The sequence below is a fragment of the Nannobrachium achirus genome (genome assembly GCF_963921795.1).
Source record: "Nannobrachium achirus genome assembly, chromosome: 16".
Lineage (NCBI taxonomy): Eukaryota > Metazoa > Chordata > Actinopteri > Myctophiformes > Myctophidae > Nannobrachium > Nannobrachium achirus.
This window is the reverse complement of record NC_137823.1, coordinates 60484983-60510732: the sequence shown is the minus strand read 5'-3', so window position 1 is coordinate 60510732 and position 25750 is coordinate 60484983. Positions and strand designations below refer to the sequence as shown.

The 25750-nt window shown below is 43.0% G+C and overlaps 1 protein-coding gene across 1 annotated transcript in view; it reads right to left on the bottom strand.

Annotated features, from left to right (window-relative positions):
* Positions 1–131: 131 nt before the first annotated feature.
* The window catches only part of map3k5 (mitogen-activated protein kinase kinase kinase 5), a 130259-nt gene continuing 104640 nt past the window's right edge, over positions 132–25750 (bottom strand). The window contains exons 19-30 of the mRNA XM_080744033.1: positions 23277–23434; positions 16490–16667; positions 15478–15495; positions 14530–14710; positions 13140–13308; positions 12186–12371; positions 8305–8410; positions 7041–7299; positions 6348–6460; positions 4681–4811; positions 2925–3001; positions 132–2038 (exon numbers count right to left, since the gene is read on the bottom strand). Of these exons, the coding sequence (XP_080600159.1) occupies positions 1978–2038; positions 2925–3001; positions 4681–4811; positions 6348–6460; positions 7041–7299; positions 8305–8410; positions 12186–12371; positions 13140–13308; positions 14530–14710; positions 15478–15495; positions 16490–16667; positions 23277–23434 (1637 nt within the window). The 3' untranslated portion in view covers positions 132–1977. The remainder of the gene's footprint in view (positions 2039–2924; positions 3002–4680; positions 4812–6347; positions 6461–7040; positions 7300–8304; positions 8411–12185; positions 12372–13139; positions 13309–14529; positions 14711–15477; positions 15496–16489; positions 16668–23276; positions 23435–25750) is intronic.

Here is a 25750-nt window from a genome sequence, read left to right as displayed (position 1 = left end):
TTCTTAGCTAAATGGACTTGGTAGGTCTGGCTTTTTGTCAAGCTTTAGAAATGCAAGAATTTTCTTGTTAAAACGTTTATTTCACAGTTTCAAAAATGAAAATGTTTGTTTTACACAATAAAGCACAAATATATTCAATCGACAACATCTGACTCAAAAAAAGACATAGCTTAGGCTGACCTCTTTTTTTTCATACATAATCGTCTTAAATAATAATTAAAAAAAGCTCAAGTTGGTTTCATATGAAATTAATCTTCAGTTCATTTTTTTCAATTAAACATTTACATCCAATTACATCATTTGCACGGGAAGGGCCATTATTATGTACAAAATCCCTATAAGACTAACTTATAGCCAAGTTTACTAAGTCATCTGCTATGAAGTGTGACATTAAAAAAATCCAATACCAAACAAACATGATTACAGTTTCCTAACGATAGCCGATTCAATTAAATTACATGATGTTTACTATTGTATTTGGAAAATACATCACTGAAAACAGTCACTGTTAATTACAACACAAATTATATACATGTCCTGGATAAAATAATAATAATAATAATAATCAGGTCCATAGCATTACAAAAAAAAAAAAAAACAATACAAAAAATAAAAGAAAAAAATAAACATGGAATGTCAAATAAATGAAAAAAATAAACGCAAACAACAAAAAACAAGATAACATTTCGGCATGCAGTGATGTCTTTTAGAACAGAATATCCATGGAAATAAAATTAAAAAACACATTTAAATAAAGTAGTGATTATGAAACGGCTGACAGTGACACAATGCCGTTTTTAAGGACACATCTTTCCAAAACATCCATGGAACATAATGTAGTAGTTTGACTCTCAGGCTTGTATTGGTCAGTCTCCACCTTTTGTAAACATAACGATAAAGCCGCGGCATCACACCAAGAGACATTTCAACAACCGTTAATCTGCAAAACATTTCAGTTATTTACACTGATAGGCGTGAACGTTCCTCTGATAGGCCTATACTCATTTTGTTGCTGTTGCCACGCTCATTACGCATGGCAATAATTAGTGGCACTTATTATATATAATATATTTTTGCTTTCAACGTGACCTCATTTCAATCAAGTAGTCTCGTTTCAGAAAAAAACGAGACTCTGATGAGAACGGACCTGGGGTTTGACAACACGTGCGGAGTCAGCTTTACATAGTAAAATCCTGTTCATTTATCCATTTGTAACTCAGAGAGTGTATACGTGTAACCAAACGGACCCTTAATAACCCCGCCGTTCCTATTCTGGGAGGAACATTCGCCAGAAATTCTGGGACGAAGTGACATGGGGCCCTGTTTTCACCCATATTTTCGTCCATATTCTGAGAACTTTAGCCAAAATAGCCTTGTGAGCTTGTGGATCGGCTATTTTTGGCAAAGATCTTTGGTGTAGAGGGGAAAAAGAGCAGAGTAAGTACAGAGTGAAAGGTCAAGTTTATTAAGTATTGACGGTTCAAGTGGTTAAATATCTGAAAACACAAATTGACATGAATCCAAAATACACTGATGATTGTGCTGCCAAACAATGAAACTATATGGAATCTAGGATAAGGTTGTGGGGGTCCCTGCTTCATCTCTCTCTCAACTAAGGGGTCCTTGGCCTGAAAACGTTGAAGACCCCTGATTTAGGGTTTAGCATGGACGAAAATAGGGCCCTTGGAGTAGACGGAAAAAAGTAGTCCAATAGAGTTGTAACTCAGGTCCGTTTGGCTAAGAATGGAGGGTTTAAATGGTTAAGGGTCCATTTGGTTACATCCGTACACTCTCCGAGTTATATCCAACACTCAGGATTTTACGGTGCAGGCTTGACAATCATTGGTCCATTACCCCCCCCCCCCCCACTTCCATAGTCTTGGTCTAATAAATACTGAGGTAAAAAGTGCGGCGGTGAGAAAATACTGAGCTGTCGGCATAAAAGGCCCAAAGGCTTGTGTTCTCCACTTAAAGGCCTCAGGTTGGCTTCTGCCTGTAGTCTGCAATGGCCTTCCAGAGCTTACACAAGATCCCACCCCTGAGAGGGACACAGACAGACAGACAGACAGACAGACAGACAGACAGACAGAGAGAGAGACTTAACAAATACCAATGCACTGGTGACCAGGGGCGTCACAGGGGGGGGGGGGGGGGGGGGGACTGAGTTACCAGGGCCCAAGGTGGAGGGGCCTTAATTATTTTATGCTTTAACTTTTGAAAAAATAGCAGATATACAAGCTCACAGCGCGGCACTCGAGCTTGTAGATCTGCTATTTTTGAAAAATGTGTGCAAAACTTTTAATATATGTATTTTTTAAGCAAACATTTGTAAGTCAAATTTTGCTTCTGGGGGTTACCTGGAACTACATATTTTGAGATGGGGGTCTTTCACATGAAAAGGTTTGAACAACACTGACACAGAAACATAGGTTATTTAAAAAAACACATTTTCACGATTTTTAAAAAATAGCAGATCTACAAGCTTGCAGCGCGACCCCACTCGGTGCAGCGCTGTGAGCTTGTATATCTGCTATTTTTCGATAGTTAAAGCACAAAATAATCCAGTGAATCCTTGTACCCGGGGCCCAGAATGTGGTGTGACACCCCTGCTAGTGACATTTTACAATGTATACAGTTTTCAGCAGAGTCTGAGAATTGTTATGTATTTTATACAATACGCTAGAATTTCAACCACGGCATTATGTAAAAGGGTATATCTGTAAATACAAACATTCTAACATCACAACATTTTGATTTGACTTAGAATTGTGTTACAAGCTCAATAGCAGCTTTATCTGCTCTATATCAAGTATATTAGAGCAGTTAAACAACATTTAAACAACCCAGAAAACAAAATAAAATTGGCTACTGATGATCAGCTTTGCATATTTTTATAGCAGATTATTTTAACGAGCAAAACATACCTTAATCTTAACGTCTTCAGATCATCTCTTGTCACATAGTGGAGGATGTCGTCCAACGTGTACTGTTCCATCACGATCTACACAAACACAATTGGAAGACAAGAGAACTCAGTACAAGGTACAATACCCCTTGTGGCCAGTAGATGGTGGTACAGCCATATTTTAACATTAGTAAAACAATATGTTTTAGCCTGCATCCAACTGATGGCACAGACAGAAGCCATTCTCCCAGGGTAGGGATGCAGCTCGTTATTGTTTATTGATAATGAGCACCTTATCGATCCTGCTTATTGAGCCGGGCTTTTATCACGTCCACTATTGAGAGTTTTATAATATTTCTTGGAAAGATGTGAGACAACAAATTCTGAGCAGAACTGGTATGTTTTTTTATTGGCCAGTTGTTGTGGCTGTGAGTTTGGTGCTGACCACCATCTATGAAGATGACAATTGACAAAAGTAACAAATATTATCATTAAATATCATTAAAACAATCATTCATTAGTGTGCAATAAGTGTTAAATGGCTTTATATTATGAATAGTACTGTAATCATTTCTTGATCGCCTCTTGTCTTGATTGTTTAAACATGACATCATGGGCCGCTATGCTCGATAACAAGCTTGATAACCCCAAAGCTTATTGATACCGGCCGGGTACTCAATATATTTGTTATTGAGTTTGTATCGGGCCCTTGAATCAAGCTCCATCCCTAGTTACAAGTAATGTCTTGCAGTTTGCAACACATTCTTTCATAATTCCTGACTAAAAGGTCATCAGAGAATCTATACACTGTTAACAGGAACAGAGGAAAGCACAAGCCCTTGTTGGCAGGCAGTGCTGAAGCTTATGGGTTTCAGCACAGCCATCATGCAAAGAAAACATCCTGTTTCTCCAGCACATCTCTACTACAAACAGGCCTAGAAGAGCCAAGGCCACCTTCTATCTTTGTGAAATGCACATGCTTGTGTGCCATATTAGCATATAGTATGTAGCAATGCACACTCAATCCCTCCACGCCTGTTGAGCTAACCATCTTCACAGAAAATAACCAATATAGTATGCTTGCTGAATAAACATCACCTGAACTCAGTGAGTCTTTAGCATCATTTGTTGGTTTTGGTGTTTCAGGGATTATTGGGGTGTGGGCTTGTTGACACAGCAAATGACATTTAGCACAGTGCAGATGGAGGCACCATAGGAGGGCTGGCATGCTTTATTAACCCATAGATACGACTCCTTTTAAGGGGCCACTGCGGCAAGGGGTCCATGGAGGTACAGAACACTGGAAGACTAGCATGATGGCTAAAACTAGAGATGTGCCGATTGATCGGTGAGTGATCGCAATTGGCCGATAATGCCTCTATCTTTTTAGCTTTGATCGGTATCGGCTTTGCCTCTATCGGCTTTGACTCTATCGGCTTTGATCGGTATCGGCTTTGCCTCTATCGGCTTTGCCGATCTACAAGCTAGATCGGTTATTTTCACAATATTTACAGTATATGTGGGACTGAATGTAACCTCAGCTTCAACTCCTACAAGTTGAATTGGATACTAAAGGACCTCAGCCTGCAATCTCCTAATGTTTATATTTAATATACAATGCCAATGTTTTGTAAGAAGAATCATTAAATATATAAATGCTGCTACAGTAACACAATAAATAGAAGAATTTCTATCTATCGGTATCGGCCCCAAAAATCTAAATGGGAGCATCTCTAGCTAAAAGTGTCCAGTGAAGGGCGAGAGAAGGGACCTACTCTGTCTATAGAGTCCTGGTCGGCCCCGTGGAGCCTCAGCCATCTGGTCAGTTCTGGGTCCTCCTGCGTCTCTGTGGCTTCGCTCCTCTGACCAGCTGGATGGAGGGATGAGGTGGATGAGGTCGGTGTGTCTGCCAGAACACAAGCACACCCAGGGGCGTCACAAGGGGGGGAAAGTGGGACTGAGTCACCAGGGCCCAAGGTGTTGGAGGGGCCTTCATTATTCTATAATTTAGCTATTGAAAAATAGCAGATCTACAAGCTCGCAGCGTGGCACCGAGTGCCGCGCTGCGAGCTTGTAGATCTGCTATTTTTGAAAAGTCGTGAAAATGTGTGCAAATCTTTGAATATATGTATTTTTTAAGCGAACCTTTGTAACCCAAATTTTGCTGCTGGGGGGTCCCTGGAACTAAATATTTTGAGATGGGGGTCTGTAGCCAAATACATATCATTTTGGGAGTCCTTCACATGAAAGATTTTGAGCACCACTGACATAGAAACATAGGTTTTTCAAAAAACATTAGAAGGATTTGAAATATTCAAAGATTTTCACGATTTTCAAAAATAGCAGATCTACAAGCTCGCAGCTTGTATATCTGCTATTTTTCAAGAGTTTAAGCACAAAATAACGGGTTCCCAGTCTAAATGGGTTAAACCCCCTCCCCCTATGAAGAACATAAATGGGGGCCCGCAGTGAATCCTTGTACCCAGAGCCCAGAATTTGGTGCGACACCCCAGAACACAAGCACACTGAATCCACAGATACTTTTTGTGTTGCACGAAAGCTTGCCATTTATTTTCATTATTTGAAGTGTTTGCCAACACTGATATGCAGAAGCGCAGCCCTTGGGACTGCTGTGTGAAATCCAAGTCATTTGAATGCTAACGACATGAAAAACTAATATAAGGCCTGGCAAAGAACAACAGCAAAGTGGGGTGCATTTCAGCACAATGAATCAAGGTTATTATATTAGCAACTTGTTCTGTGGGATTTGCTGTAGGGATGGAGCAGTTCTTCTAAATATAAGTATATGATATTAACTAATCAGACAAACCTATTTAGTCAATTATAAAACAAAAAAATGTCACTTTGGTGCTGATTCATTGATTTGTTTTAAAACTGAGTTTCTGTTATTAAATTAACTGAAATCTGTAGGTCTCCTTGTCATTAGGGATGGGCAATATGATTGATATGGCAATATATCGCGATATTGTATTTGATCTCCCAATACTTCAGGCTGTAATATCGCAATACCCGTATTTTCCGGACTATAAGGCGCACTTAAAAGCCTTTAATTTTCTCAAAAAACTACAGTGCGCCTTATAGTCCGGTGCGCCTTATAGTCCGGAAAATACGGTACTTTTGGAGCATTGAAACCAATGGTAGTCCGGTAGTCCAATCCTGACTCTCCGCTGCTATTCAATAAATGAAAATGGAAAGTTTTAATTAAATATAAATGGTTTTGACTCAATTTGTCCATTGAGTTATCAATATAATGTGATATACATGCATATTATTAGACTACCCAGGTGGTACATGTTCAGCTCTACAAAAAAATATGTCAATTCTGTTGAATATCGCAATATATCGCAATATGTATCACAGTATGTTAATATATTTTAGAGGCCATTTCTTTGTGAAAATGGTGTGAGATGAGAGCACAGACCTGTGGGCTCCGAGCGCAGCCTCAGTAGTTTGATCTGCTGTTCTCTCTCCTCCAGGACCTGCTGTAAGATGGCCTGGTATTCTCTCTCCCGCTCCAGCAGCTGTTCCAGCAGTCTGATCACCCAGGGAATGCCACAAATACAAAAAAATATTATTGAACGCAAGTCTCTATGGCATGAGTAATCAATAGAAAAAAAGAAGTCATTTTGGGGGTGAACTACTCCTTTAAGTTAAGTTAATGCTTGCTAATCGAGATGTGAGCAAGCAGGGGCGTCAATTGGGTATGCAGCTGCCATACCCTGGGTCCAGGGGGGGGGGAAATAAAAGTTACCTTTAAATATAAATCCATGAATGTCTCTTTGTCTATCTGTATTATGTTGTTAAATTACAGTAAAATAACTACAACATTTTACAAAATGGTCACTTTAACAGGGTATTGTGGCACGTTTACTAACATGCCAAGTTTAGCAGCACTTGAACAACCGTTCCAGGCTGCCATATCCAGCCCAACAAACCGTAGAAACGGGGGGAAATAGAATGTACTTCTTAAGGTATGGCAACATGACTGGTGCTTTGCGCGCGTACAAGACACCAGTCGTGTTGCCATACCTTAGCTTTTTCTGAACTGACGCCACTGTGAGCAGGTAGTAAACTAAACACCACCGGTAAATAACAATAAGCGACGCCCATTAACCTGTTGGTCTCCAGCTTCATGCGGCCCAGCTCCATGCTGACGGAGCGCTGCGTCGCCACGTGCGACTCGTGTGACACCGTGGAGCTGAGCGTGCTCACGCCCGACGTCACCACCGTGTCGTCGTGCACGGCGGCGGGCGTGGCTCGGCTCTGGTGGGCCGAGGTCCCCCGCAGGTCGCCGCTGTCGTCGTCGTCGTCCTCCACGTACTCCTGCTCGGCCGCGTCGCTCTCCGACGCCAGGCTGAAATGGGGCCGCAGTTCTGAACACACACACACACACACACACACACACACACACACACACACACACACACACACACACACACACACACACACACACACACACACACACACACACACACACACACACACACACACACACACACACACACACACACACACACAGGAATGTTATGAACCCATTAAAACATATAGGAATGTTATAAACGCGTGAATCAAAACAGCAACGCGGTTTCGACAATGGAACAAGGGGGGAGCGCTTGTTTTCGGCGGTCAATGTTCTGCCCACAACCTTATCAAACCAAAATGCCTAAACTACTGTAAATGTAGGCCTATTATAACTATGATAATGGTTCTTAATTAGTCCCAATTATTAAGTATAATACTTGACCTTATGATGTTTATGATTATATATGTTATGAAACATCGCATAGTCGAGCGTTGCGAGTCTGCGACGGTCGCATGAGCCGACTCAGCCTGCGCCGACTCAGCCTGCGCCGTTACCGGCTTATATGCCGTCTGCCGTTATGGACAGAATAGTAAATCTTCATCCCCCCGAATTTCGTCACCTCTGCACAGTCCAGGCGAACACAACGGGGCGCTCCCTACCTCCGGTTCAGCCAATCACAAGCTTCCACTGGCGATACTGCGTTGCTGTTTTGATACACGCGCTATAAACCCAGCAGAATCCTGAATCGAATGCAAGCATTCGTTTTGCACGAAAAACATTCCTTGGGCTAAAAACGGTCCCCATAAAACTACGCTTTAGTGATGGTTTAGTGATGAGTCATCACTTTTCACAGTTTTGTCAGTGCTGTTTTTTCAGATAGGAATGTTTTTTTGTGCAAAACAAATGCTTGCATTGGATTCAGAATCCCGAAAAAACCCTTGTTTGACCCCTCACGTGTTACTTAAAGCATATTTATTTTTTGTATTATTGTACTATTTTTGTACGATTTTTGCCTGAAACGCTCAGACTATTTGCAGTGGACTGTGTGTAAATCATTAGGACAGGTATAGTCTACCTGGCACCAGGATGGTGATGGCCGTCTGCACGGCCTTACGGATGATGTTGTCCAGGGCGAACATCCAGTGAGGCTTGATGTTGTGGTTCCTCAGGACTTTGTTCACCTGGAGAGGGTAGGAAACACAGAGGCAGAGACAGAGCATTGATGATGAAGGGCTTATGAAGGAGGGCACATGTTGTACAATGGCTGGTGAGGATGTTTTATCTCTGCTTCAGTCAGAGTGAATTAAGTAGACTACTTAAACTATCTGACCCCTTTAGTTTATTTCATTGTTATGCACACTGTTGAGAAGCTTGAAGTATAATCATTTGTGATTGATTGATTGATTGATTGATTGAATACTTGATTAGTCAGAAATGTAAACAGCAGGGAGGTACAGTCAGACTTAAGGCTAAAATGATAACACTGTGGGTCCTTTTCCGCCAAAAGAACCTTGGTTCAAGAACCAGTGCTGTTCAACATTCTTGGAACCTTGGTTGGTTCTTGCGAACCGGCGGCGAACCGGCTTGCGATTCCACCAGATTGAACCAGATTGAACCAGAGGAACTAAGGACGTTGTGGTTCCCGTTCAGAACCAACTTTTACGGTTCAGAACCAACTCCGGTTCTCGGTGGAAAAGCTCACCTCTAGTTCATCCCATAGGCGGGAGAAAGAACCAGAACCGGTTCTTTGCCAATGGAAAAGCACCCTGTATGTACTGTACTTGGATCTTTCACACCCCAGGCACCTCAAGCGTGATTTATACTTCTTGTAGATTGTCTATTTTTGGGCGCGTGACACGATACACAACCAAGTATGAAATAGGCGTAATTAATGGCTGCTCCTAGTGTGCCAACAGTGTAATAATGTGAGAAAGATGATCGCATTAAGCAAGATGTGAGTTCTATTTTAGTTTCGTTTTATTTCATGCGACATGTACTGTATATGTGGGATACCATCACACACCTCTGAACGACATACACATCGCTCTAAAGCTGTTGATTCTCTTCCTCTTTATGATTTCATCTCATGTAACTCCAGCAGGAGGCTACAAATGGCCCCAGAAAACGATGGTTTAGTGATGAAAAGTGATGAGTCATCACTTTTCAGAGTTTTGTGGGTGTTTTCTGAAGCTGTGGCGACCCCGAAGGTCGCCGACTCGGGCGCCCTAGATAAATCATTAGAGCATGCCCTGAGCTACATCTGTGCAAAATGTTGCACTTTTAGACTGATTAGCACGAAATATCATTAACGCCCCCGACTAGAACTACACTCAAAAGCTGTTGGTTCTCTTCCTCTTTATGATTTCATCTCATGTAACTCCAGCAGGAGGCATTGTTTGCTGCCCTTTGAAGCGGGTTATGCAACACCTCTCTCTCAGGAAACAACAACAGCCACTTGCTCCAGTGTCGTTTCATGCAAGCATAGCTTTTATGACCTGTTTACGCAATGTGCAATTAACCCTGATGGATCTGTCTGGTATTTGTACTTAAAAGCAGCAAGAAAGCCTGCTGTGGTTCTGGTTGACAGAACATAGCATACAGCAGCAGGGGTCTTCAATGTTTTCAGGCCAGGGACCCCTTAGCTGAGAGATAGATGAAGCAGGGACCCCCACAACCTTTTCATAGATTCCGTATGGTTTCACCGTTTGACAGCACAATCATCAGTTTATTTCGGATTCATGTCAATTTGTGTTTTCAGATATTTAACCACTTGAACCGTCAATACTTAATAAACTTGAGCTTTCACTCTGTACTTAGTCTGCTCTTTTCCCCCTCTACACCAAACCTCTTTGCCAAAAATAGCCGATCTACAAGCTCACAACGCCTCACGCTGCGAGGCGTTGTGAGCTTGTAGATCTGCTATTTTTTGGTGTAAAGTTCTCAGAATTTGGACACTAGGGTTCAAGTGGTTAATATGAAAAAGGAGAAAAAAAAATTCTATCACTCAAAGATTTGGAGGACCCCCTATAGTAACTCTGAGGACCCCCTAGGGGTCCCGGACCCCCTGTTGAAGACCCCTGGCATACAGTATGACTTCAATAATTCTTCCGAGTTTTCGCACTGCAACAGAGTGCTAACTGGTAATTGAACTCTGAGAGGAATACATATTCAAATTACAACTCAAGGTTTTGCAACGCAGGCTCCATGAATTATGCAACAGCCACAGTCACCTCTTGTCATCAAACAGTGGTTAGATGGCCTGCAGGAACTCACAAACATTGTGCCTTAACAGGGCAATGCGTAAGGAAATAACTAGATTCCACCTGTGCGTATAAATAAAGAAATGGTTTGCACATTCACACTTACTGCAACCAATCATTTTAAAACCAATACAGTAAAAATAATCTTAATTAACACTTATGTTGCAATGATTTTTTCTCTTCAATGTCTCGCGTTGCCATGGTTACCATAGACTTCCATGTAATTGTGCAATTGTGTAAAAAGTGCACGCCCATGCCTAGATGATGCACCACGTGTGTAGATGCTGTTCACAGCTTTCAAACAAAAAAATCCGCTTGGAAATCCGTTCAGGCATTCATGATTTATCAGCCATTATGTTTTCTTCAGATGTAAACAAACATGGCTGCCATGTTTGAAAGAATGAGTTGGTATGGGGGTTAAACATGCAATTTCGCGATCGCGATCATGCCTAATACATTTCTGGAGGTCCAAAAAAAATTTTTGAATTTTTTTTTTTTTCAAAAACGGCCCAAACTCGGGAAACTCGGGGTTGGCACAGCGGTAGTACCAATACAAACTCGGGAAACTCGGGGTTGGCACCATATGTGTTAATATAGTAGAGTAGTTTTGGCGAATGCGGGAATAGGCAAAAGCCAACAGCAATCAAATACCCAAAAGAATGTACAACAATTTACATTGTGTACACACTCAGAATTAAATGAACTTGTACTGTGTCAACTGTCGAGGTTCTCGATGTATAACGTGCTGTGTGTGGTAGGGCATTAACGACTTGTAATTTTTGCAAGTAGACTCGCCTCAGTAAAAAGTTGAGTTAAAGTCGACTTTATCGTTTGATGACGTCATCAAACCCGAAAATGACTTACCTCTGGACTTCATAGAATAGCCTAACCCTAAAGCATCCTTTCTCCATTAACTCACCCACCGCTATTTTTAAGACCCTTCTGAGGGTCCACACCGCCAGGATTTTGCCTACCTTTAACGTGGGCGCACGCGCGAATCCATTGCGCGATGGTTCACCGATTGCATTCACAATACGATCCAGGCAGGGTAAGCAACAAAGCACTACAGCCTTCCATCGCTCAAAGCGAAACCGACGGAGCGCCACGCTGGTGTTGCACAACATTAAACCGGATGACATTTCGGCAGACAGGATACAGGCGTCGTTGTCCCGCCCCCCCATTTCCGTTCTGGAACATCCAGATCCGTTTTTTGTGAATAGGGCGGGTCCACAGAGCGCTACGGACGGCGAATCGGCGATCATACTTTTTTGTTTTATAGTTATTAAAGCTAATTGATAGCTCGTCATATTCGTCATAAGCAGAGTGGACCCATAACTATAGCTCGTCAAACTCGTCCAATGTAGTGGATGAGTTAGTAAGGCTTTTGTTTTTATGATAGATTCCACTGAAACCAGCATCATTGAATAATAATAATCCTGTTTCCTATATAATATTGGATCCAACAGTTCCATCTCATTTCATTGAAAAAACACAGTTGGAAAAGAGAGAGAATCATTGTGTCCTTGACAATAAGCAATCCTACTGTTTGAATGCCGTACACCCACACACACACACACACATGGAGCAAAAATAATGATAGAAAAAAGAAATAAGAAGGATTTTCTATTATTTTCTTTTTCTTTTTCAACTTTCCCTGGAGTAGTCGACTTGTGTACTGTGTGGGTATTGAACTCACGGCGTCCTGGAAGCTGAACAGCACCACTTGGATCTGGCTGATGGCCGTGCTGTCGAAGTCCAGCTCCAGCTTGAGTTGCGACAGGGTGCTGGCGATGATCTTCCTGTCCGCCATGCGTACAAAGTCACCCAGGCTCAGCACCAGGGTGGAGATGTGCTGATGGCGCAGTCTGGTCTCCTCAGAGCCCTGGGGGGGCAGGACGGACGGACCATCAGACGGATGGACGGACAGACAGACAGAGGGACAGTAGAGGGTGGAGGGGAGGGATGGTTGGTGGAGATGAGAAGGAAAGGAGCAGGAGAATGTTAGAGAGGCAGGGGATGACATTTCTAAAAAGGGCACTTTTGGTGAAAATATCCGAAAATTGCAGACCTCCAAGCTCACAACGCGTCGCGCTGCGACGCGTTGTGAGCTCGGAGGTCGGTTATTTTCGGTGCGTGATACCACACTGAACTATGGCATGGATTTCTACACAGTGAGTGCTAATTCTTATTCTTTCAACATAAGATGCTGCATTCTAGTTCAGGAGAGTTTGGACAAGGAAATGATCTTGCTGCCTTCAGATCATATGGCATGGAAAGGGGGGGCATTTGCATTTCTTTCACCATAGTAATTAGAGGAAAGAAAAGATGAGTGTTAAAATGTTTTCATTCACTTCTTTCAATAGTTTTAGCGATTTCAATGTCTTTGATTTCGGTGGTTGGGGGCATGTGTGCAAGTGGCTAAATATGTATTTTTAGACACAATAAGCCGGTGATTTCTTTACAATAACACTACTAGCCCTGACCATAAAATATTGTGGTGCATCTTGGGACAAATGTTAACACTCATCTTTTCTTTTCTCTAATTGCAATCTAAAATATGAACCCTTGTTGTAAAAAAACAAAGTTGTCCTTTAAGGGGAGACCTTGACATTTGCAAGTTTGAGAAACACAGTATATGAATCAGTCTGACCTGTGTGAGCGCCTCCATCAGGTTGGCCACCACCTTGTCCCGGTCCTCCGTCAGGATGTGGTGCAGGGTGGCTCTCCTCTCGCTGTCCTTCCTCAGCATGAAGAAGCCGTTGTCCTTCTCATCAGGAGATGGAGGGGCGCTGTGGTCCTCGAAGTTCTCCACTGGAATGCTGGGTGGAGACACAACACAACCTCTGAACTCAGATCTGCAGATCAGTCAGTATTTACTGATGTTTCTAATGCAGATTCCTCTGATTGAAGGAAAGGAAAATGTGATCAATCCAATTATAAAAAAATATATGTATAAAAATAGGACATTACACTGCTTCATCATTTTAAAAAGTATAAATGACTTTGGGTGACTTTGTTTGTTTTACAACAAGGGTTCATATTTTAATTTGTATTAGAGAAAATAAAAGATGAGTGTTAAAATGTTTTCATTTACTTCTTTCTATTGTTTTAGCTATTTTGATTTCAGCGTGTGGGGACATGCGAACGGGTGCGGTGCGAATGATGCCAACGGTTGCTTCGGTATCTTCGCCCCACTTGGAAAAATCCAACTGAAGCGACCTTCGCTTCAGCCCCCACTCCACCCATCATGTTGTGACAGCCAATCAGCGTTGATGTTCTCCAGAGACACGGAAATGTTTTTCATGTATGTTGTTGGGAATCCCTTTTTTCCAGGTGTTTCGCCTTGATTCCAACGGGACATGATTTTTTACCAATGCGGACCTGCGCGACCAACGTGAAGCGATAGAAGCGACTAGAATAAAATAAATAGCTTCAGGTTTGGAGCTTAAGAGTTTCCATGACAAAATGTAAAAACTTTTGGTCACACACAGAGTATTACAGGGGAGGAGAGTAGCGTCAGGCTTTGATCTCGCCGCATAACGTAAGTGTCGTCGCTGGAGCCTGGTGACATTCCTACAGCTCTTCAGCCCCGTCCACCTCCACTGTATTTCACTCGCTCTTAAGTAGACTAAATCATGTCTTTTTCACCCTTTTAACGCATACACGGGTCTCTCCAAGGTAGGCAACATTATTATTTCACATAATCGGCTCTTGTTAATGTTTAATGTAAGAAATGTGACTTTATTGACTTTTAAATTATTTGCTTTATTGACTTTAAAATGGACTTAAATTAACTAGGAGAGGCCAGTGATTGCAGTGAATGCGTTAAAATGAGGAAAAGACGTGATTTAGTCTACTTACCAGCGAGTGAAAATGCCTCGGTTATAATGGAGTTGGACGAGGCTGAAGAGCAGCAGGAATATCACCAGACTCCAGTACACTAAATGGTGACGTCACGTCACGTCCGCTTTCCACGCTTACAATGAGAGGTCGACGTAAGTGTCAGAAGTCTCTCTTTCTACGGGTCTGGTCACACATACCTGAGGAAGAGCGTGCGCGGTCCCTTGACGTCCCTCTCGCTGTAACACTTGGTGCTGGGCTTGAAGACGAAGGGGTTGGTGTTGAGCTCGTTGTCAGGGGAGACGGAGCCGTACTCACTGCTGCTGCTGGTGTCCTCCACCACCACGGGGACCGGGAGGGAGATGCTGCGCAGGTACTCTGCTGGACCACACGCACACACACACACGCACGCACACACACACACACACACACACACAGGTTTGTTAGATCAGTGGTTCCCAAACTTTTCAGGTAAAGACCCAAAAGACGTTTGCCTGGGCCGAGACGCAAACTAGTGAAAATAGCAGATCTACAAATAATATAGTAGCCAGATGATCAGATATCTCCGCCTACCAGTTGTCTGGATACATTTAAAGGAGTAGTTCACCCCCAAAATGAAAATGTTTCTAATGATTAACCACGCCAAGGAGACTTGAGTTCAATAATATCTTTTTGTATTCATCGCATTCCTAAGACAAAAATTTGATTATAGTAAATTTACCCCCATTGATTCCGGATGGGGACCCAAATGCATTTGGGTCCCCATCCGAAAAAAACTAAAAAATATTATTGAACTCTAGTCTCCATGGCGTGACTAATCAATAGAAAAAAAAGTCATTTTGGGGGTGAACTACTCCTTTAAGTGTAAATAATACATTGTATAAAGAGTCAAACAGGCCCGGGTAAACATAAAACATAAAAGTATCCAGAAAGTCATGGGGTACAGAGCAGTACTATATCAGGTTCTTGGAAGGGGCAGACTCGTGCTTGGCAGGTGGCCGCGTGCAAGACAAAAAAATTAAAATAAATATGGTAGCCTAGATACTGTCTCATCACAGCAGACTGCTGTTACTGTTGTTACATCATGTGTATGGAGGGCTCCCTCTAGTGGTGAGTTGTGAGGCATAAACTCTGCAAGTCCAACTCACCTGAGCCAGGTGTCAGTGCTGGGGAAAGAAAAAAAACACACAATATGTGTTACATCTCAGTCATCACAACAACACTCTGCTAAAGAGCCTGATGTACACAATATGTTTTTAATCGCTCATTTCAGCATTGCAGGAGATGGATATCCACACAGTGTGATGTGATATAGTATGGCTAAGCCAGGCTAGGAGATTATCACCATGTCATTACTATTAGATGGTTATTTTATTTATTTGACATTTTCAGAAAGATGAGTTCTAAGTTGTCGATCCGCTATTCATTTTACAATAAAGTATACAGTATATATCAATGCTGTCGGGAATAAACCATGTTTCAAATTAATATAAATATTTTTTATTGTAAAGTCCTACTACTACTAGTACTACACAAAAGTAGTGCGATCGGCTATTTTCAAAGCTTTAATTGTTTTAAAAATAATTATAAAGAAGTAACGGTTTTGGACATAAAAGATTTCCTTTCCACCACACAGCAACGATATAGTTACTTTTTGTAACTTTTGTTGCAGTCTTGGACATCACACAAGAACGTCTAAATGATCCTTTAGCCACGGTACCCTTTAGCTGAGATGAAGCAAGGACTAGCCTCGCGTAGCCAGGCTTACTCATCTCCGAAGAGAAAAGCCTGGTATCTTGGAACACACCGGAATCTTGGAACACACCGGAAGGCATATTGTCTACAGGGTGAGCAGGGACTCGTTTTTGCTACTGGCCCTGTGTTCTCATTGGTTGAGCACGGATTCACTAGGAGAGAATTATCTGGACAATCTCCCAGAGAACATTCACACGACAAGGATTGACAAGGATGAGGTTATCAAGCTTGTCAGATATTATCGTAGGCACCGGCGAGGTCATAAAAAGGCCATTAACATACTCGGATCGTGTCGGGGTCACGTTCAAACCTAGCCAGAGTTAATGTCCGAACTCGCAAAGTTTTCAGGGAGGTCATAAAATACAGAACGGAACCGGGATCGGCCTCGTGTGAAGCGGCTCTTACCGGTGAAGCTGTTCTTGCCCTTCTTCTTGCGGCTGGTGACGGTGAGGAACTCGTCGGTGAGCAGGTCGGTGGCGGTGGCGCGGCGGTCCGGGTCGGGTTCGAAGCAGCGCAGGATGAAGGCCTTGGCCTCCAAGGACATGGACTCTGGGATCTCTGGGTGGATCTTAAACATGCCCACCTGGCAGGGCAACACGGGCACACAGAGTCAGAGTTAAACATGCCCACCTGGCAGGCAGCAAGGGTACACAGAGTCAGAGTTAAACATGCCCACCTGGCAAGGCAGCACGGGTACACAGAGTCAGAGTCCAGAACCCTGAGCAGCCATGAATAAAGACATGGATATGGCCCAGAGAACAAGGGTCTTCCTTGGCCGCGCACAAGCGTACACACACACGCACAGTAGGGATGGGACGATAAAGCGATATTATCATTTATCGTGATATAAAACACTCACGATAATCGTATCGTGGAGATTTAATTTATCGTGAAATCGTCCTCCGTCATGCACTGGGATCAATTCACCTTTTATTTGACGAGCTGCATATCCGGTACCACTTAAACCCACTATAATTGGTAAAAGGTACTTATAATATACGTACTTGATACAGTCTTTTTTTTTACTCTCTACCAAATCTCTTTGCAAAAAAAAAAAGCTCACAACGGGTCACAACACGACCCGTTGCTTGTAGATCTGCTATTTTTTTGGGCAAATGTTCTGCCCCAGGATAATGGATTGGGTTGGGGACATTTTGAATTCTCGCGATAATATCGTAAATCGCGATTTCTTTGGTCACAATAATCGTGATATGACATTTTCATATCGTCCCATCCCTAACGCACAGACACACGGACAGACAGACAGACAGACAGACAGACAGACAGACAGACAGACAGACAGACAGACAGACAGACACACAAGCACGCACATGCCTACACACTCAAACACCCACACACACACACACACACACACACACACACACTTTATGTGATTAACTCAAAGAGATATTTACTTTGAGTCCACCAACAACGGTGTGTACAAACTCCCCGAGTGTGACGACCCCTTTTGTCTGACTGTAAGAACAGAGGAATTCCTGCCATTGCTCTGGAGGAATGTTGACTGAAGGTTAGGAATGAGACCACCCTCCCTTCAGGCATTCCTCAGGGCAAGGACGGTCCAGGGGAGACTTTGGATTCTGTTTCATCTGTTTGGTCAAATCTCTCTCAGTGAGTGTATATGGTGTATAGCAAGGGGTTCTCAAACTTTTTTAGGCTGTGACCCCCAAAATAATTATATTTGAACTTGGGGACCCCCACCCTGACAAGCACTTGGAATTGTAGGTATTACATTTAACGTGACTCGGTTCCACAGGTAAATATTGTGAAAATAGCAGATCTACATGCTCACAACGCCTCGCAGTGTGAGGCGTTTTCACAATGTTTTCACCACCGCTAGATGCAGAATAGACCAAAACTTTGCTAAAATCTTTGCTTCTGGGGGTCCCTGGAAAAAAATATTTTGGGATGGGCGTCCGACCCGTCCGTGGCCAAATACATATCATTTTGGGGGTCCTTGACATGACAAAGTTTGAGAACCACTGATAGCAACATGAAAACTGTTAGGATTTATAAGTCATTTGTAGAATGTGCCTATCAGTGGTTAAGGACCCCCAAAATATGTATTTGACCGCGGATCTCCATCTCAAAATATGTTGTCACACGGATGGGCCTCCATCGCAAAATATTTTGTTCCAGGGACCCCCAGAAGCAAAGATTTGAGTTAAAGATTTTCACTCTTCTTTGGTCTATTCTTGGGAAAGGCTCGGTCGCGTATGAAACAGCAGCAGCCCATGTGATGCAGACCTCACATGACTCCTAGCCGTGCCCCAGTTTAAAACAATGTTTCTACAACCAACAGCCTAAAAGTAGGACACAAGCTGCTCTGACAGGGAGGGGGGGGGGGGGGGAGTGCCGACCACATGAATGGAATATTGTGTTTCCCAATATACTATTTAGGTCCTGATGTACAGTATGGGTCAACTCAAGTACCCAGAGCAAAGAGCCGGCTGTGAATTTCAGGGCGGGTGGTTTTCCACAGAGAAGGGCCTTTTGGTAACAGGAGCCACCAAGGCATCTGAAATCACACGCCATTTGATTCATGGTATGGAAAATTCCACTGGTCCGAAGGCTTTTTGAGATGAGCGTTGTAGCTCTCCACAAACCACTCCTCAGAATACCAAACCTTTTCTCTTTAAAGGGGCTGCATATGGCTAACAACAATATATTACATTTCTGCGTGGGAAGAAAAACAATGGGTGTGTCAATTTTTCAAAGGAATCAAGACACGTGTGCATATAGAAACTGGGGGAAAAGACAACAGAGAGTGTAAACTGCGTCGCTTTTTGGTGGGTAACTTCCGAGCAGACATGCGTGTCTGTATGATGTTGGGATGGGACGATATGAAAATGTCATATCACAATTATTGTGAGAAAAGAAATCGCGATAATCAAAATCAATTAACCTGGGGCAGAACATTTGCCAAAAAATAGCAGATCTATTGCGACGCGTTGTGAGCTTGTAGATCGGCTATTTTTTGGCAAAGACATTAAGATAGAGAGTGAAAAAAAGACTGTATCAAGTACCTATATTATAAGTTCCTTTTACCAATTATAGAGGGTTTAAGTGGTACCGCGCAGCTCGGCAAATAAAAGGAGAATTGATCCCAGTGCATGACGGAGGACGATATCACCATTAATTAAATCTCCACGATACGATTATCGTGAGTTTTTTTTTAAAATCACGATAAACGATAATATGGCTCATCGTCCCATCGCTAGTATGATGTATGTCTCTGTGTACGATCAACAGCTCGTTCTATAGCGGTGTTTTGTGTTCAAACACATGACGTCTATGCAGGCAGGCAGGGACAACAGCAGCACGTGCTTACAGGTGCACACAGCAGCACAGACCCAAGGGCACTGCTTATTATTACACATGTGGCAGCCTATGGGGCTTTTAAGCCATGACATCATTTTGTAGGCAGAGGAGAATCTGCCCCCAGAGCATTTTCTGTCCCTCGCTATTTCAAAAAACAACGACTAAAGAATAACGACTAAAGTATAATTCTAACACTTTCCTTTCAACAACAAAGAGAAGGAAAATGTGTAAATAGTAAAAATAGTAAAAAGATTCACGGAAACTGGGGGCAGAAATTCTCCTCTGCCTACAAAATGATGTCATACTTAACAGCCCCATATTAACCACTTAAACCCTATATCATACATCATGGGCAACTGGCGGCCCGAGGGCCACATGCGGCCCCCACCTTCACTTAATGCGGCCCTCAGGTTAATATTGTAATACTATAATAGTATATTATTGATTTCAGCTGTTACCATTCCAAACATGCAAACATGACCCGCTTTAATTATGGTACTTCAGTCTATATTAGTAGCTTAATGACTAGTACTACTAGTATTTCTTATTGCCAATGTATTTAACTTTATAAAGTTAACATAAGAACAATTACATGCATTTGAAATTAAATACAATTTTTACTTTTCAGGATTCCAATTAAATAGCAAAAAATAATTCAGGATTCCAATTAAAAAATATCAAAAATAGCACATCTACAAGCTCAAAACGTGTCGCACTGCGACGCGTTTCGAGCTTGTAGATCGGCTATTTTTGATATGTTTGCCTGTATCATGCATTGTGGCCCTCTAGACTGAGAGTGAAAATATAGTGGCCCTCTAAGTTTTTAGACGTCTTTAGAAGATTAGGTGCATGGTCGAGAATATATTGATATTCCTATGCATCTGTTGTATTGTTGTTGATGTACTGACATATTATCTTGCTTATTATATTGATTTATTACCTGCCTTTTGTAAGTCGCTTTGGATTAAAAGCGTCTGCTAAATGCCTAAACTGTAAACTCAAAAGGCATTGCAACTGTTTAGGCTGATTGTTTATCTACGGTTTAATGAGATGACATGCATGCCCAGAATAGGGACGCTAGATAGGGTTCAAGTGGTTAACAGGCAGAGAGGGAAAAAAGGAAAAGTATGGACAATGTACTCTACTGTACTGAGGGTGAAGGAGTTAACTGTGTGGGCAAGGGGGGTCACGCCAAAGTCTGGGCCCTGGGTACAAAGATTCACTCACATTGTGTGCTTTGACTATTGAAAAATAGCAGATATACAAGCTCACAGCGCGGCTGCTATTTTTGAAAAATGGTGAGTCTTTGAATATTTCAAATCCTTCTTCTACGGTTTCTCCTATGTTTCTATGTCAGTGGTGCTCAAACCTTTTCCAAAATGATATGTATTTGGTCACAGACGCCCATCTCAAAATATTTAGTTCCAGAGGACCCCCCCCCCCCCCCAGAAGCAAAATCTGAGTTACAAATGTTCGCTTAAATAATACATATATTCAAAGATTTGCACACATTTTCACAACTTTTCAAAAATAGCAGATCTACAAGCTTGCAGCACGTGCTGTGAGCTTGTATACCTGCTATTTTTCAATAGCTAAAGCATACAAAAATGAAGGCCCCTCCACCTTGGGCCCTAGTAACTCAGTCCAACTCCCCCCCCCCCTGTGACGCCCCTGTGTGTGGGAGTATTAATAATTGGGTAGCTTGGCATGTCAGACCCACACAGCCAAACCTATAAGTGCTCCCTGCACGCTACAGAGAAATGTATCTTAGTGCTGCGATGTTTCACGGTAAACATGAGACCGTTGGGAAGGGGGGCATGGAAAAGGTTTATGCCCCACGGCCACCACAACCCGTATAGCACAGATCTTAGTCCCTCCTCTTGGTAAACATGAGACCGTTGGGAAGGGGGGCATGGACAAGGTTTATGCCCCCACCCACCACAACCCGTATAGCACAGATCTTAGTCCCTCCTCTTTATGCCCCCACCACCACAACCCGTATAGCACAGATCTTAGTCCCTCCTCTTTATGCCCCCACCACCACAACCCGTATAGCACAGATCTTAGTCCCTCCTCTTTATGCCCCCACCACCACAACCCGTATAGCACAGATCTTAGTCCCTCCTCTTTATGCCCCCACCACCACAACCCGTATAGCACAGATCTTAGTCCCTCCTCTTTATGCCCCCACCACCACAACCCGTATAGCACAGATCTTAGTCCCTCCTCTTTATGCCCCCACCACCACAACCCGTATAGCACAGATCTTAGTCCCTCCTCTTTATGCCCCCACCACCACAACCCGTATAGCACAGATCTTAGTCCCTCCTCTTTATGCCCCCACCACCACAACCCGTATAGCACAGATCTTAGTCCCTCCTCTTTATGCCCCCACCACCACAACCCGTATAGCACAGATCTTAGTCCCTCCTCTTTATGCCCCCACCACCACAACCCGTATAGCACAGATCTTAGTCCCTCCTCTTTATGCCCCCACCACCACAACCCGTATAGCACAGATCTTAGTCCCTCCTCTTGCAAATAATGTTTTATATTCCAACACAAATGTGAGGGGAGTTTCAACCTGGCTGCCAATTCCAAACACTACAAACTAGGGGTGTAACGATATAGTAACCCAATCGAAACATCGTTTTCAATTAGCAATGATCTACTATATCGATTTGCAAAAGCAAATATCGTTTGGCTTCGTATATCATATCATATCGTTTTACTTTTACAATGCAAATAATCGGTATCGAATCGTTTTGCAATGCAAATAATCGATTGTATAGAAACTCTAACTTAGTATTTGTGCCTTGTGTTTAGCAATTTTAAGAGGGAAAATGTAAAAGAGGGGTCTAATTACTTTTCCATTCGATAAAGCTACTCTTGGTATAATGTCCATGTATTTGCTAAAGAATCAGTGTTTACATATTATATCCATAATAATATATTTTTCCCTTTAAAAACCTGCTCTATTGACACGTTTAACACAGATTTAATTTCTTTGCTAAATAGTTACTATATCGATTTTAAATCATTGAATCGAATCATATTTTATTGCCATGAATGAACCAATATCGTCCATGTATCGTATCGTCAACCATGTATCGTGATGCGTATCCTATCGTTGTTCAAATCGTATCGTTACACCCCCACTACAAACACACTGGTTCTCAACCTCGTGTCCAACAGGGGTCCAAAATGGACCCTAAATGGGTCTGTATCTCTGAGTATCTCTGAGTTAAATTAACACATTTTACAGTGTAGATTGGGGTCCCGGAAATAAAAAAACAACCGTATCAAATGGGGGTCCAGGGCCTAATGCACATCAAACTGGTGCTCCTTGAAAGAAAATACAAAAGGTTGAGAATCCCTGCTTTAGCGCAGTGGTTCTCAACCTGTGGGTCGGGTCCCCAAATTATTTTGGGGGGGGTCCTCTGATGATTAACTTAATGTGCAACATTGTTTTCTCACTCAACAGTAAACAAACCAACATAAAGTTTAAGTGTATAGAGGGTATCTGCACATTTCTAAAGTGACAATTTAAGGACTTTTTAATACCTCTAAAGTGCCAAATTAAACATTGGCCAAATTGTCAAATATTAGAGACAGAAATTGTGAAAATAGCAGATCTACATGCTCACAACGCCGTTGCGAGGCGTTGTGAGCATGTAGATCTGCTATTTTCACAATAGAACAATGTTAGATAAAATGTAATGCCTCAACTCTTAGTGCTCGTCAGGGTGGGGGGTCCCCAGTTTATATATGATTATATTGGGAGTCGCAGCCTGAAAAGGTAGAGAATCACTGCTTTATCATCCAGTACAGTAGATGGCTCTTGTCCACTGACCTTGAACATGGCGGCCTGTGGCTCTCCTAGCTCATAGAAGGGTGGTTTCCCAGTAGCCATCTCTATGATGGTGCAGCCAAGAGACCAGATGTCTGCTGGTTTGCCGTAACCCCGGGGGCCCTTGTCTATGATCTCTGGGGCCATGTACTGCAGTGTGCCTGAGAGACAAGAACACAACAAATAGGACAAAACAGAAATAAATACGTGCATTGTACAAAGAATAAAGGCCTGTCCATACTATGACCGAAACCGCCGTTTTCGGTCAAAAGGTCCTTTTCAACTATAAAATGTAATTCCTCGAAAGTTCTGGAATGCTTTTTCTCCGAACAATAGTTCTGAAATTTGCACAACGAGATGTTGTCACTCGCCGAAATCAGGTTCGGTGAAACGGCAAACGTGATTGGTCGGTTGGATCATGTGTGTGTCTCCGACCCCCCCCCCCAGCTACTGTACATTGGAAAGCCTGGTGACGCGAGGCTACTGTACATTATTGCTTTTGTTTTTGCTTTGCGACCCGCGAAAACAACTGTACTGTGTGTCGGTGCATGCTCAATGAGCGGCGCGACACGACGCAGAAGGACGAGAAGGTCGTCAAAACGACTGGCAGACATTATCATTATTTCACATGTTTCTCCTCGTCCATGCCCCTCATCCCCCGAACGAGAGTCTGATACAGACAGGAGGCCATGCCCGTATTAGCGGGCGGACATAACACCGACGGCTAGATGTGCTCGCCTCCTCCTCAGCCGCTCAAAGCAGGGCAAAATCCTCCTCCTCCTCTGCCTCCTCTAACATTTCCTCCTCGTCTTCCTCCTCCTCCATAACCTCCACAATACGTGCCACCGCTTCCAACTTCCAACGTGCCAACCCACCGAACAAGAGCGAAGTATGAACATCCGACGCTTTTTTTTCGGAAAAGATAAAAAATAAAAAAGTTTATTTTTCAACCGAAAAGTTCGGTTCTGTCAAAGTATGGAGAGGCCTTAACAGTGGCCAGGTTCTGGAATAATGTCATCTTTATATAGGATTAAGGCATATAGGCATATATATAGTATATGCCTATATACTATATATAAGAAAGGCAGGGGACCCCTCAGTTGAGAGAGAGATGAAGCAGGGACCCCCACAACCTTTTCATAGATTCCATATTGTTTCATCGTTTGACAGTGTATTTTGGATTCATGTCAATTTGTGTGTTCAGATATTTAACCACTTGAACCGCCAATACATAATAAACTTGACCTTTCACTCTGTACTTAGTCTACTCTTTTTCCCCTCTACACCAAAGCTATTTGCCAAAAATAGCCGATCTACAAGCTCACAACGCCTCGCAGCGTGAGACGCTGTGAGCTTGTAGATCTGCTATTTTTGGCTAAAGTTCTCTCTCTGAATATGGACGCTAGGGTTCAAGTGGTTAATATAAAAATGGAGGAAACAAAGTTTCTATCACACAAAGATTTGGAGGACCCCCTGTAGTAACTCTGAGGACCCCCTAGGGATCCCGGACCCCCTGTTGAAGACCCCTGGAGTAAGGCATTGAGGTTAGGTGCCCACTTAACTAAAAAAAAAACGTTACAAAAACCAACATCACAGCAAATTCCACGTTGCTCCATATTCTGCGAGGTGATGACACACTTCTCATAAATGACCGCTGGGGTTGTAAGAGGTTTAACTTGGCCCCCGGCTTTTGGTTGGAGCAACGCTGCAGAGCGGAGCCCTCCCTCTGTGAGCTCGGGTAATCATAATATAGTACATAGCAACATTTGTAGGCGCTAGCAGCTCTCTTGAAAGGGGTCCTTTGTTCTAATAATAGCATGCAGAAAATGCGGGTATTTTAGGAGGCGAGAGAGACTGTGCTCAAACTGCCGGTGACACAAACACACTGTAGCAGCGTAGCAGGGCCCGACGTGCGCTATTAAAACACACTGTAGCAGCGTAGCAGGGCCCAATGCGCGCTATTAAAACACACTGTAGCAGCGTAGCAGGGCCCAATGCGCGCTATTAAAACACACTGTAGCAGCGTAGCAGGGCCCAATGCGCGCTATTAAAACACACTGTAGCAGCGTAGCAGGGCCAATGTGCGCTATTAAAACACACTGTAGCAGCGTAGCAGGGCCAATGCGCGCTATTAAAAGACAACAAACACACTGTAGCAGCGTAGCAGGGCCCAATGCGCGCTATTAAAACACACTGTAGCAGCGTAGCAGGGCCCAATGCGCGCTATTAAAACACACTGTAGCAGCGTAGCAGGGCCCAATGCGCGCTATTAAAACACACTGTAGCAGCGTAGCAGGGCCCAATGCGCGCTATTAAAACACACTGTAGCAGCGTAGCAGGGCCAATGCGCGCTATTAAAACACACTGTAGCAGCGTAGCAGGGCCAATGCGCGCTATTAAAAGACAACAAACACACTGAAGCAGCGTAGCAGGGCCCAATGCGCGCTATTAAAACACACTGTAGCAGCGTAGCAGGG